Here is a 13338-nt window from a genome sequence, read left to right on the forward strand (position 1 = left end):
GTATAGGCTGGTAGAGCTGAGAAGGGGTGGGTATAGGCTGGTAGAGATGAGAAGGGGTGGGTATAGACTGGTAGAGCTGAGAAGGGGTGGGTATAGGCTGATAGAGCTGAGAAGGGGTGGGTATATGATGATAGAGCTGAGAAGGGGTGGGTATAGGCTGGTAGAGCTGAGAAGGGGTGGGTATAGGCTAGTAGAGATGAGAAGGGGTGGGTATAGGCTAGTAGAGATGAGAAGGGGTGGGTATAGGCTAGTAGAGCTGAGAAGGGGTGGGTATAGGCTAGTAGAGCTGAGAAGGGGTGAGTATAGGCTAGTAGAGATGAGAAGGGGTGGGTATAGGCTGATAGAGCTGAGAAGGGGTGGGTATAGGCTAGTAGAGCTGAGAAGGGGTGGGTATAGGCTAGTAGAAATGAGAAGGGGTGGGTATAGGCTAGTAGAGATGAGAAGGGGTGGGTATAGGCTAGTAGAGCTGAGAAGGGGTGGGTATAGGCTAGTAGAGCTGAGAAGGGGTGGGTATAGGCTAGTAGAAATGAGAAGGGGTGGGTATAGGCTAGTAGATATGAGAAGGGGTGGGTATAGGCTGGTAGAGCTGAGAAGGCGTGGGTATAGGCTAGTAGAGATGAGAAGGGGTGGGTATAGGCTAGTAGAGCTGAGAAGGGGTGGGTATAGGCTAGTAGAGCTGAGAAGGGGTGGGTATAGCCTAGTAGAAATGAGAAGGGGTGGGTATAGGCTAGTAGATATGAGAAGGGGTGGGTATAGGCTGGTAGAGCTGAGAAGGCGTGGGTATAGGCTAGTAGAGATGAGAAGGGGTGGGTATAGGCTAGTAGAGCTGAGAAGGGGTGGGTATAGGCTAGTAGAGCTGAGAAGGGGTGGGTATAGGCTGGTAGAGATGAGAAGGGGTGGGTATATGATGATAGAGCTGAGAAGGGGTGGGTATAGGCTGGTAGAGCTGAGAAGGGTGGGTATAGGCTGGTAGAGCTGAGAAGGGGTGGGTATAGGCTGGTAGAGATGAGAAGGGGTGGGTATATGATGATAGAGCTGAGAAGGGGTGGGTATAGGCTAGTAGAGATGAGAAGGGTGGGTATATGCTGGTACAGCTGAGAAGGGTGGGTATAGGCTAGTAGAGCTGGGAAGGGGTGGGTATAGGCTAGTAGAGATGAGAAGGGGTGGGTATAGGCTGGTAGAGCTGGGAAGGGGTGGGTATAGGCTGATAGAGATGAGAAGGGGTGGGTATAGGCTGATAGAGCTGAGAAGGGATGGGTGTAGGCTAGTAGAGCTGAGAAGGGGTGGGTATGGTCTGATAGAGCTGAGAAGGGGTGGGTATAGTCTGATAGAGCTGAGAAGGGGTGGGTATAGGCTGGTAGAGCTGGGAAGAGGTGGGTATAGGCTGATAGAGCTGAGAAGGGGTGGGTATAGGCTGGTAGAGATGAGAAGGGAATGCGTATAGGCTGGTAGAGCTGGGAAGAGGTGGGTATAGGCTGATAGAGCTGAGAAGGGGTGGGTATAGGCTGGTAGAGATGAGAAAGGAATGCGTATAGGCTAGTAGAGCTGAGAAGGGGTGGGTATAGGCTAGTAGAGATGAGAAGGGGTGGGTATAGGCTAGTAGAAATGAGAAGGGGTGGGTATAGGCTAGTAGAAATGAGAAGGGGTGGGTATAGGCTAGTAGAGCTGAGAAGGGGTGGGTATAGGCTAGTAGAGATGAGAAGGGGTGGGTATAGGCTAGTAGAGATGAGAAGGGGTGGGTATATGATGATAGAGCTGAGAAGGGGTGGGTATAAGCTGGTAGAGATGAGAAGGGAATGCGTATAGGCTGGTAGAGATGAGAAGGGGTGGGTATAGGCTGGTAGAGCTGAGAAGGGGTGGGTATAGGCTGGTAGAGATGAGAAGGGGTGGGTATATGATGATAGAGCTGAGAAGGGGTGGGTATAGGCTGGTAGAGCTGAGAAGGGTGGGTATAGGCTGGTAGAGCTGAGAAGGGGTGGGTATAGGCTGGTAGAGATGAGAAGGGGTGGGTATATGATGATAGAGCTGAGAAGGGGTGGGTATAGGCTAGTAGAGATGAGAAGGGTGGGTATATGCTGGTACAGCTGAGAAGGGTGGGTATAGGCTAGTAGAGCTGGGAAGGGGTGGGTATAGGCTAGTAGAGATGAGAAGGGGTGGGTATAGGCTGGTAGAGCTGGGAAGGGGTGGGTATAGGCTGATAGAGATGAGAAGGGGTGGGTATAGGCTGATAGAGCTGAGAAGGGATGGGTGTAGGCTAGTAGAGCTGAGAAGGGGTGGGTATGGTCTGATAGAGCTGAGAAGGGGTGGGTATAGTCTGATAGAGCTGAGAAGGGGTGGGTATAGGCTGGTAGAGCTGGGAAGAGGTGGGTATAGGCTGATAGAGCTGAGAAGGGGTGGGTATAGGCTGGTAGAGATGAGAAGGGAATGCGTATAGGCTGGTAGAGCTGGGAAGAGGTGGGTATAGGCTGATAGAGCTGAGAAGGGGTGGGTATAGGCTGGTAGAGATGAGAAAGGAATGCGTATAGGCTAGTAGAGCTGAGAAGGGGTGGGTATAGGCTAGTAGAGATGAGAAGGGGTGGGTATAGGCTAGTAGAAATGAGAAGGGGTGGGTATAGGCTAGTAGAAATGAGAAGGGGTGGGTATAGGCTAGTAGAGCTGAGAAGGGGTGGGTATAGGCTAGTAGAGATGAGAAGGGGTGGGTATAGGCTAGTAGAGATGAGAAGGGGTGGGTATATGATGATAGAGCTGAGAAGGGGTGGGTATAAGCTGGTAGAGATGAGAAGGGAATGCGTATAGGCTGGTAGAGATGAGAAGGGGTGGGTATAGGCTGGTAGAGCTGAGAAGGGGTGGGTATAGGCTGGTAGAGATGAGAAGGGGTGGGTATATGATGATAGACCTGAGAAGGGTGGGTATAGGCTGGTAGAGCTGAGAAGGGGTGGGTATAGGCTGGTAGAGCTGGGAAGAGGTGGGTATAGGCTGATAGAGCTGAGAAGGGGTGGGTATAGGCTGATAGAGATGAGAAGGGGTGGGTATAGGCTGGTAGAGATGAGAAGGGAATGCGTATAGGCTGGTAGAGCTGATTAGGGGTGGGTATAGGCTGGTAGAGCTGAGAAGGGGTGGGTATAGGCTGGTAGAGATGAGAAGGGGTGGGTATAGGCTGGTAGAGCTGAGAAGGGGTGGGTATAGGCTGGTAGAGATGAGAAGGGAATGCGTATAGGCTAGCAGAGCTGAGAAGGGGTGGGTATAGGCTGGTAGAGCTGAGAAGGGGTGGGTATAGGCTGGTAGAGATGAGAAGGGAATGTGTATAGGCTGGTAGAGCTGAGAAGGGGTTGGTATAGGCTGGTAGAGATGAGAGGGGAATGCGTTTAGGCTGGTAGAGATCAGAAGGGAATGGAAGATGGAATGGAATAGGGTGATTTTATCAAATATGTGCTCTGGGGTCTGTAAGAGAGTCTACAGAGAGATCGGTATGGTGCTGACAACCCAAGGATCATAATCTGGGAAAATCTGTGGACAAGAGACAGGATGTTGTGCGACTATCAGATATCGGCCACCAGCATGGGAAAGTCTTACCCCAAAAGCATATTTGTTGATTCTGATTTTTTCATCTTTGTACAGAGTGCTGTGTTCATAGTCCCCGCGACGCATGTCGCCGATGTTGATGCGGCCGGGCACGACGTGGTACAACAGCGTCGACTCATCGGCAGAGTTCTGCGGTACCAGACTTTGTCTGTGAATGATACAACACAATTCAACAACCTTACAGGCCGTTTTAGAAGTCAACAGACGTCGATGACGGCCATTTAAAAAACAAACAAACACAAAGTCTCCATACAATATCCAAACATGAACTGCACCCGCTGAGAAACCTTGTATAGGGTACATGAAATTGCCTCATCAATTGAGCGAATGTACTTTTATACCGTTTTCCGCAACATTCCATATATCGCGATGGGGACGTCAACCACTGGAACAGCCCTTACCCCTCAGAATCAAGAGCTGTTGTGATCTATGTTTAAAGAACTATTTTATATATTATTCCCCAGACTACCGATGATGATCACATTTACGGAATCATGAATCCAAGGTACACACTGGAACCGTTTGATCACTGAGACCTGTCGAGACTCACTTGGCATCCTGCGGTGCCTCCCTGAACGCCCTGTTGTTGGGGACGAACACGGTATAAGCACCCCCAGTAGACAGCTGGTCGAGCATGTTCGCCTGCCGCGCGTAGTTGTTGAATTCCCTCTGGCCCAGACTGTGCACCGTTTTGACTATATCCTGGACTGGACTCACTGAAAACAGTATACAATCACCGCTACACAACGAGAACAACCCAAACTACACAATGAGAATAATCACAGCTACACAACGAGAATGATCACAGCTACACAAAGAGAACAATCAAAGCTACACATCGAGAACAATCAATTTTACACAATGAGAATAATCACAGCAACACAACGAAAATAATCACAGCTACAAAATGAGAACAATCACAGTTACACAACGAAAATAATCACGAGTACACAACTTGAATAAGCACAGCTACACAACGAGAATAATCACAGATACACCACGAGAACAATCACAGCTTTACACCGACAACAATCACAGCTTCACACAATGAGAATTATCACAGCGACACGAGAACAATCACAGCTACACAACGACAACAGTAACAGCTACACAATGAGGACACCCACACCTTCACAACAATCAAAGTTACACGTCCGAAATTACAATCACAGCTACACATAGAAGACAATCACAGCTATATTGCAATCAGAGCTACACACAGAGGACAATCGCAGCTACACACAGAGGACAATCACAGCTACACACAGAGGACAATCACAGCTACACACAGAGGACAATCGCAGCTACACACAGAGGACAATCGCAGCTACACACAGAGGACAATCGCAGCTACACACAGAGGACAATCACAGCTACACACAGAGGACAAACACAGCTACATACAGAGGACAATCACAGCTACATAGCAATCACAGCTACACAACTAGAACTACTATGCTGATCGTCAGGATTATCCGGCACACAGATCCATAGAACTTGAGCTAACTCTACAGCTAGGAATTGATTAAAATTGATTCAGTTACACATTATCTACCATATAAACCTAACGTCACAAACTGTTTGCGTGACGTTCTGTTGTGAAAGAAACGAAGAGGACGAGGGTTATCTTCAAAGTATATTCATCTTCTTGAGTTACATACGCAAGTATACACAGTTTAATCATTTAGATAAAACAGCCAAGCTCGCAGTAACCTTGCAGTCTCAGACACGTGAAGATCCGGGGTAGAATAGGTCTTCAGCAACACATGCTTGCCGTAAAGGGCGACTCTGCTTGTCGTAAGAGGCGACTAACGGGATCGAGTGGTCAGGCTCGCTGACTTGGTTGATGCATGTCATCGTATCCCAACTGCGTGGATTGATGCTCATGGTGTCAATCACTGCACTGTCTGGTTCACCAGAGTCAGAGGCAGGGACTAGACGGAAAGTGAGTGAGTGAGTTGGTGAGTTGGATTTAACGCCGCTTTTAACAGTATTCCAGTTATATCACGGCGTGTCAGCTTAATGTGGAGGGAAAGCCCGAAGTGATGCAGGTCTCAGACGTTTACCACCTTGAAACATAAGGGGCCATTCGGGATTCGAACTCACAATCAAAGTTTTCTGGTGGTTAAAGCGAACCCGGATTCGATTCCCAACATGGGCACAATGTGTGAAGCCCATTTCTGGTGTCCCCCGCTGTGATTTTGCTGGAATATTGCTATAAGCGGCGTAAAACCATACTCATTCACTCACCCTCAAAGAGGAAACGCATATGCAGTTTTCAAGAGCTTCATTCTGCAACTTTTACAAGGCTTTAAAAGCGATACGTTGAACACGTGAGTTTGGAAGATTACAAAGTGGAAAAAGAGTTCATCGAACGTTAACGGGGTAACCTATGCTTGTAACGTCACTGTCTCAAGCGTGGCGCTTGTAAATCCTAGTACCACCATTGAACCATATCGTGTCTCTCGGCCTGAATCTCACATCACATCCCCTGCCCATGGAACCAAGAAGCCCGTGGATGACACCGTGTGGAATTGCAGCCCATTCTTCCTGAAACGTTTGGCGTATTTGCTACAAATTCTGTGACCCGGTGTTGTTGAGGTAAACGTCTGTTGAGGTCATCCCGTGGGTGCTCAATTGGGTTGAGATGACGTTGGGGTACAATAACGCCAACGGAGGGCCTTCTTGCTCGGATCCCGGCATCCGGTAAACGGATACGGACAATCTGAGCAGATATGAGATGTAAATCAGGAATTTGTGTTGCAGTGTCTTGTGTCGAAGGCGAAGGACCCGGATGTGGCGTTCCTGGCCTTCTGTGATGTTGCGGGTTCTCCCTGATCTCCGATGATCTCTTGTGGTGCCGAGTTGCCGATGATCTCTTGTGGTGCCGAGTTGCCGATTTTGTGCCCAGAGTCGGGATACCATGCTCTGGGCAACGTTGAAATGCCTTGCTACTGATGTTTGCGATTCACCAACTTTAGGTCTACCAGTGCCGTCACTTCTCGCATTATTGTTGAGATGATGATTCTCAAAATGAACTTTGTTAAGTGAATGATTTCGGAAAACGACTCGGCCGATGAAACCCGTGACAAATTTCATGAGTTGTTCTCAGTTTCCAAAGAAAAAGAATCATGCAAATGTCAAAGGTCAATGATATTAACTCTACGACAAAGACACCTTATCAGTAAAAAGAACATTTAGACTTTATTTTCGTGTAACGGTTCAACAGTTAACATACCGTCACCAGTTACACCTATAGGCGTTTCATTTTTAGACAGACAGTTTATTGTTAAAGGCCATCAGACCCATTGTACAAAATGGTTTACACATACTATTTTACAGAGTTATTTCTTAAGGGAAGATAGACACGGGACTTATCTTACTGTGAAGAAATAATTCAGGAACCTGGCGAAGATTAACATGACATTAATATATGTTGACTGACATCATCTGTGTAATGATATCATAATTATCATTTACGGTTTGGGAAATTTTCGCTCACTTTCGCACCAATGGTATATAACATGACTTCAGTTACATTACATTGTTTGTAGTTTGATCATTACAATTTACTAAACCTCTATGAACCAACAGGAGACCAAGGTGCCGTTGCACAAAAACAACCTTAACACTGTCGTAAATCTATGTTAAGGTATGGGAGTTACGATCACCTTGGCGCTAAGATCGCTTTGTACAACGGCACCCAAGGGTGTTATGAAGGTGTGAGCAGTCGTTTATACTCACAAATGTTTATACTTAAAAGATAATGTTCACAAGTTAAATTAAATTTATGAGACTTATTAAATGTAAGTGATGTGGTATCTTGCGATGCATGCCAATCTTGAAATGTGCAATCATAAACTCTTTCACAAAATTTATAAATAAATAGGGTATCATCCACATGTGCAAACCAGACGAGGCCGAAGCCATAAAGATATCAATGTTTCAAGTTACATAAAGTTGCCCAATATAGGGCGTTTTCTATCGGCCGTTAACAATAACATTTTGTAACATTTACATATCATATGCGTTAACAGTTTCTATAATTTCACCATTATAAAACCATTTTTCATATTTTGATAATGGACCTCCCATTTTGAAGGCAATAATTTTACTTATTTTAAATAATAATTCCTATACCCCACTGATGAGAACATAAATAGCTGTAGTTTAGCGACACTGTCAAGGACCAAGTCATCAGCGAACAACACTGCTGTAATATTTAACATTTCCTCAGTCATGATATTACCGTCATCAAACTTAATTTCTAATGACAAGTTCATTTATAAAAAAAGAAAACAATACAGGACTCAGGATGCAACCTTGTCTGCCTCCACAGCGGTCAACATATTCAGTCAACCGTTGACCATAATGATCAGTTACTGTTGCTTTACATACTTTTTATAATGTTGAAACAAATTCCACGGATACAATTTTTCAAAAGAATATACATCAACTTGCACAGCGAGTGAGTGGGTGAGTGAGGTTTTACGCTGCTTTTGGGAATATTCAAGCAGTATCACGGCGGACTCTAGAAATGGGCTTCACCCATAGTACCCATGTGGGGAATCGAACCCGGGTCTCCGGCGTGACGAGCGAATGCTTTAACCACTAGGCTCCAAAACTTGTAATGAAAAAACGTTTCTTTTTCGGACTGTATATATTGTAGATGTTTGCGTTTACACATAAAATATTGAACGAGAGAGTCATCCAAGACTAGATGTTATCCAATAACCATCAACAGTCCTCAAGAAGGTATGACGTCATCTCCCGCACGTGCTTGACCGATGTTCATGTCTTTGAAATTTAAACCGATATAAGTAAAACACATAAATACCTCACCACAAGCCAAGTACCGACCACATAGGTTACACTGTACACCCGTATATTTATACAGCATCAGGGCAGGCCGACTTTCCCACTAGTATACACGTGATCGACTTCAAATAACTGGTGTATAATTTATGCTATCATTACATACATGTTGGTTCAATGTCCTGTTATCCGAACTCTTGGCAGTTGTCGACCAAACATCAAGACGATTCCGCTACCTGAGAGTCACCGCCCCCCCCCCCCCCGCGGAGTGTTTACATGTATGTCAGCTGAGTATGTATTTATTATATACTTCAGCGTGAAAGACTGAGTTTTCTGAAGTTGAGAAAAGTTATACTTTCACTGCAGTGATCGTAAGACTTTGACGGATCTATTGTCATACAAGAGTTACTTCCCCTTTAATTGTCTCCCTTGTCGTAGGTGTCTTGCCCGTACACAAACTGTTGACGTTCTTTTTACGTTAGTTCAACATTGACAAGGCAAAATAATGACGGATGGTCATTTATGGAGTTAATATCACTTCCAGCCGTTTATTCTTCTCTCGAAAATGTTTCGTCATAAACTGTAAATCTCTTATTTGACTCGTCAATCGAGACTGTTCGTTTCGTAAAGCGCCATGTATACAAGAATATTATTATATATTATCAGCATCCCCTCGATGTACTTACCCCCCGTGCAGCCTTTCTCCCCCCTGATCTTGTGGTATCCGGAACAGCAATGGAAATTAACAAACCTGAAACAGTAGTGTGAGCTACGTGAGTTTAAGTAACTCAGGTTTGGAGAGTATTTCATTTTCTATGTGTGAGTGGAGGTTGTTTTAAGCCGCTGTCAGCAGTGTTTCGGCTTTATCACGCATGTCTGTCAATATTTGAGTCAGGGCCAGGAAAACCATTGGTTGTTAGCATGAACACCGTCAAGGGCGGATGACATCCACTCAGATAGGAATAGATGACCACCCAAGCCTCGATCGTCAATCGCTGATAATGACAAGTGTAGTGCATGGAGGACCAGGACCGCCCGGCAATCCCCATAGGAGATTTACAGGGTTTGTTGTTGGTGGGGTCGAATCTGAAACTCGAACCAATACTTTTATCGGATCTTAACAACTAAGGGACGTAACTCTGCACAGCAATGCACCGTCATAATACGGATATAGATTTATTGGCAACTGTTTAAAATTAAACCTTTAAGGTAAATTGTTATGTTTATATTTTACGGCTTTTAGAATGTTTAAAGACTGGCTGTGGGTCGGTACACTTTGGGTGGAAGCTGTTGACAGCACGTTGAGCGTGTGCAGTGCTGATTGTGAAGGGCATGCACGGGTCTGCGCGGAGGAGATTAGTGGAGGGACACCGTGACATATTGTCAATGATGGCCTTGTCTTCTTATTTACCCATAACATAAACCGATGTTTTTTCTGTCAGACAATAAATGTTTAGAAATATAAATTCACCCAAAAAATGTTTCTTCCCAAATAGCTGTCATAGGCCGAAAATAACGATTACCTATCTATAGTGATAAATCCTCTGCATTTGACTAACTCGTGGGAAATATCAACGCATCCAAGATAAGTTCACCCGTAAACTGAAAGAACGAGTAAATTCATCCGTCAAGGGTTGTAAAGGCAATAAAACAATATTTTGATGCTTGAAACAGTCTTACAAGAAAGGCACAGGTTGAGTTTCCCTTTGGGTTGACGGCTAGTTAGAATCTATCAACACGGTTGGGTACTGCAGAAGTCATTAGCCGGTTGCAGTTTCGTTAATCACAGTTTAATCTCAACCTTTGCCTGCCAGAAGTATATCAGTCTCTCGGTCTAAGCGAACGCGAAACAATTGGCAGGGCACTTGCAATCACTGAACGGAGGCACGTGACAGACTAGGCTCCCGTCTGTGATCCATCGTGTGTGTTGCATATCAGCTGGAGAGCCAGTTTAAGCGCGTGTGCCATTGCACAACGTGAGATATGGCCGCTGTTCATGATTCGGGGCCAGGCTATAGGCAGGTGTCAGAACAGTGAGATGATTCCTCAGTAAGACCAAGTCAACACAAAGGGCGGATGCAGAATGGGTGTTATTCTATTCTCATAGTCGTTAAATATCTCTACTCCAGCCGCCAGTCTAGGAATGGCCGGCTCGGTGGTTCACGTGCGGAGTATTCCAATGTGAGAGGCGGCATTTCACATATTTGGTTAACTTGTGCAGTATTTCACACATTTTTGCAAGAAGAAAGAATATTTTGGCAATTCATTTATGTTAGCTGCATTTGCCATAAATACATTATGCGTCGGCCGAAATGTAACCTAACATGTGTTCATGTACTCTTAAAGGTTCATTATCCCCCGCCTCGAAGTGGAAGGGGGATATTGAAATGGGTGCTTTGACGTAGACTGAAAATTGCGGTAGTGCTCCCTTCCGGAGCAGATCTTGAAAACCGTACAATATTTCTTCACCAAACTTGGCACATAGATAGGTCTAGTGGTAAAATGGTAATTTTGGAGTTTCCATAGCAACCGGACATGTCATTGGCGGGGGATAAGAGTATTACATGCTTGTTGCGATTTAAAGTGTAGTATAACACATATGAGTGCCTTTCCCTCTGTATCACTGTGTACGTACGTGGGACGCTCGCATATCATCCTCATGGCCTTGCCTCCGAAACAGCTGGTGAAGTACTTGTTCCCCGTCCCATAGGCCTGCTGGACGACACACACGTTGGGCCTGCGGGGAAAACATTCGTTAATACAACAGTCACGAATTGAATATAGTATAAATTTGTACAACGCCGTATAGAGTGTTTGTTTGTTAAGTTGTTTGTGTTTAACTTCGCACTCGGCAATATTCCAGCTATATGTCTGTCAATAATCGAGTCTGGACCAGACAATCCAGTGATTGATCTCATGAGCCAGACCACCCGATCCCGTTAGTCGCCTCTTAAGACAAGCATGGGTTGCTGGAGACCGATTCTAACCCGGATGTTCTCGGATCCTGTAGAGGGTGTAACTTATGTGGAAGCCAGTACTAAAGTGAAGCAGGCTGTCGACCTTTACCACTTGAGCCTATGGTGCTGAATAACCAAGGATCATAATCAGGGTGAAACTGGGATTCGAAGCCCCGATCAGCGGATCCTGGCAGCATTTAATGACGTAACGATTTGCAGCGCATTGGACGACGGGGCCACCCGTTAAGCTGTATGGCATAACTAAAGAGCCTTGAACACCACGACACATTGGCTTGGTGGTATCTCCTACCACTGTCTCCCTGCCACACTCAGATTAATGCATTAATGATTACACAACATAATGATATTTTCCTACAAACATACTGTAAATAGTTCGCTGTAGTGTCGGTTTCATCAGAGACCATATAATATTATAGAATCAAGAATCAAGAATTTTTATTGTACAGAACACCCTCGTAGGGCAGGGTACAAACTAAACTGAGGGCCAAAAGAAACGTTACCAACATTAACTGATATGCCACTTTGAAACAAAGATGCCAACCTGTTCAAAAATAGTAAAGAACACATCTCACGAATACAGCCTTCATGTTCTCTGTCGTTCTTTGCTCGCGCTTTGCGGATTTTCGGAGATGTTGGTGTTTGTCAGCAATTTTTTAAAACATTCTTTCACAAATTATCGTGCAATTTGCGGGTATAAATTACGCACGGATCTGTTCCCTATCATTGGTTGCGATGATTAACACCAACGAACATGCCAAGACTGAACGCTGTCCAGAGGGAGAGAGCCATAGGTATACTGCAGATGGGAGCGACACAGAGAGCGGTTGCCATTAACATGGACTGCTCCAAGATGACCATTACCAGACTGGTCGCACGTCTCCGACAGACTGGCAGAACCGCAGACAGACCACGGAGTGGCAGACCAAAGGTCACGACCCCGCAGGATGACCGCTTTTGACGGGTACTTCATCTGAGGAACAGATTTCTTACTGTGACGTCATCAGCTGCCAACAGCTTAGGACATCCGGTCAGCAGACAAACAGTGACCAGACGACTACGACATTATGGTCTCCGGGCTTATCGCCCTTTCAAGGGCATGACCTTGACCCGTCAACATCGACGTGCCAGATTGACGTGGTGCAGGCAAACTCAGCGATGGCAACAAAGGGAATGGCGGCGAGTGCTGTTTAGTGACGAGAGCAGGTTCCAACTCTTCAAACCTGATGGGCGGACGCGAGTTTATCGACGACGTGGTGAACGTACGGCTCCTTGTTGTGTCCAGGAGGTGGAACCTTACGGGGCGGAAGTGTGATGGTCTGGGGCGACATTTGCGGGGACGAGAAGACAGAACTTGTCATCATCGAAGGCAATCTGACAGCACAACGCTACATTGACAATATCTTACGGCCAGTGGTTCTTCCTTTCATCCAGCGTCAACAACGGACGGTGTTCCAACAAGATAACGCCACACCCCATAAAGCCTGTATTACTAGAGACTTCCTCAACGCCAACAACGTGACTGTCCTGCCGTGGCCAGCTCGATCAAAAGACATGTCACCCATAGAACACCTCTGGGACCAGCTGGGGCGTCGTCTTCGGAAACGTCAACATCCTCCCTTCACGAGACAAGCGTTGATCGTTGCCCTCCGTAAGGAATGGAATCGGATACCTGCAGTCGATGTGAGGACGCTTGTGTACTCAGTTCGACGCCGCATTCGAAGATGCATTGCCGCTCATGGAGGTCATATCCCGTATTGAAAGGTCTGGGCCGTCGTCACCTTAAAGTTGTAACCAATGTTGTTGATCGAATACAAGACGAATGACCCTTTGTAAAGAAATGTCACTGTTGGAGGTCAAGGACTTTGTTGTTGAATTAGTAAATCCGCATTTTACTGTTCTGAATGATGAATTTATACAATACAATTGTTATTGCTGCTTCAAATTGTGTTGGTCATATTTTATC

At 45.7% G+C, this 13338-nt stretch overlaps 1 protein-coding gene across 1 annotated transcript in view; it reads right to left on the reverse strand.

Moving 5' to 3' along the window:
- The window catches only part of LOC139450005 (transforming growth factor-beta-induced protein ig-h3-like), a 58450-nt gene that overhangs the window by 15328 nt on the left and 29784 nt on the right, over positions 1-13338 (reverse strand). The window contains exons 3-6 of the mRNA XM_071231616.1: positions 11033-11134; positions 9084-9148; positions 4133-4298; positions 3574-3730 (exon numbers count right to left, since the gene is read on the reverse strand). Of these exons, the coding sequence (XP_071087717.1) occupies positions 3574-3730; positions 4133-4298; positions 9084-9148; positions 11033-11134 (490 nt within the window). The remainder of the gene's footprint in view (positions 1-3573; positions 3731-4132; positions 4299-9083; positions 9149-11032; positions 11135-13338) is intronic.

This window comes from Haliotis cracherodii, unplaced genomic scaffold (genome assembly GCF_022045235.1).
Source record: "Haliotis cracherodii isolate W230 unplaced genomic scaffold, xgHalCrac1.p SCAF_8, whole genome shotgun sequence".
Taxonomy (NCBI): domain Eukaryota; kingdom Metazoa; phylum Mollusca; class Gastropoda; order Lepetellida; family Haliotidae; genus Haliotis; species Haliotis cracherodii.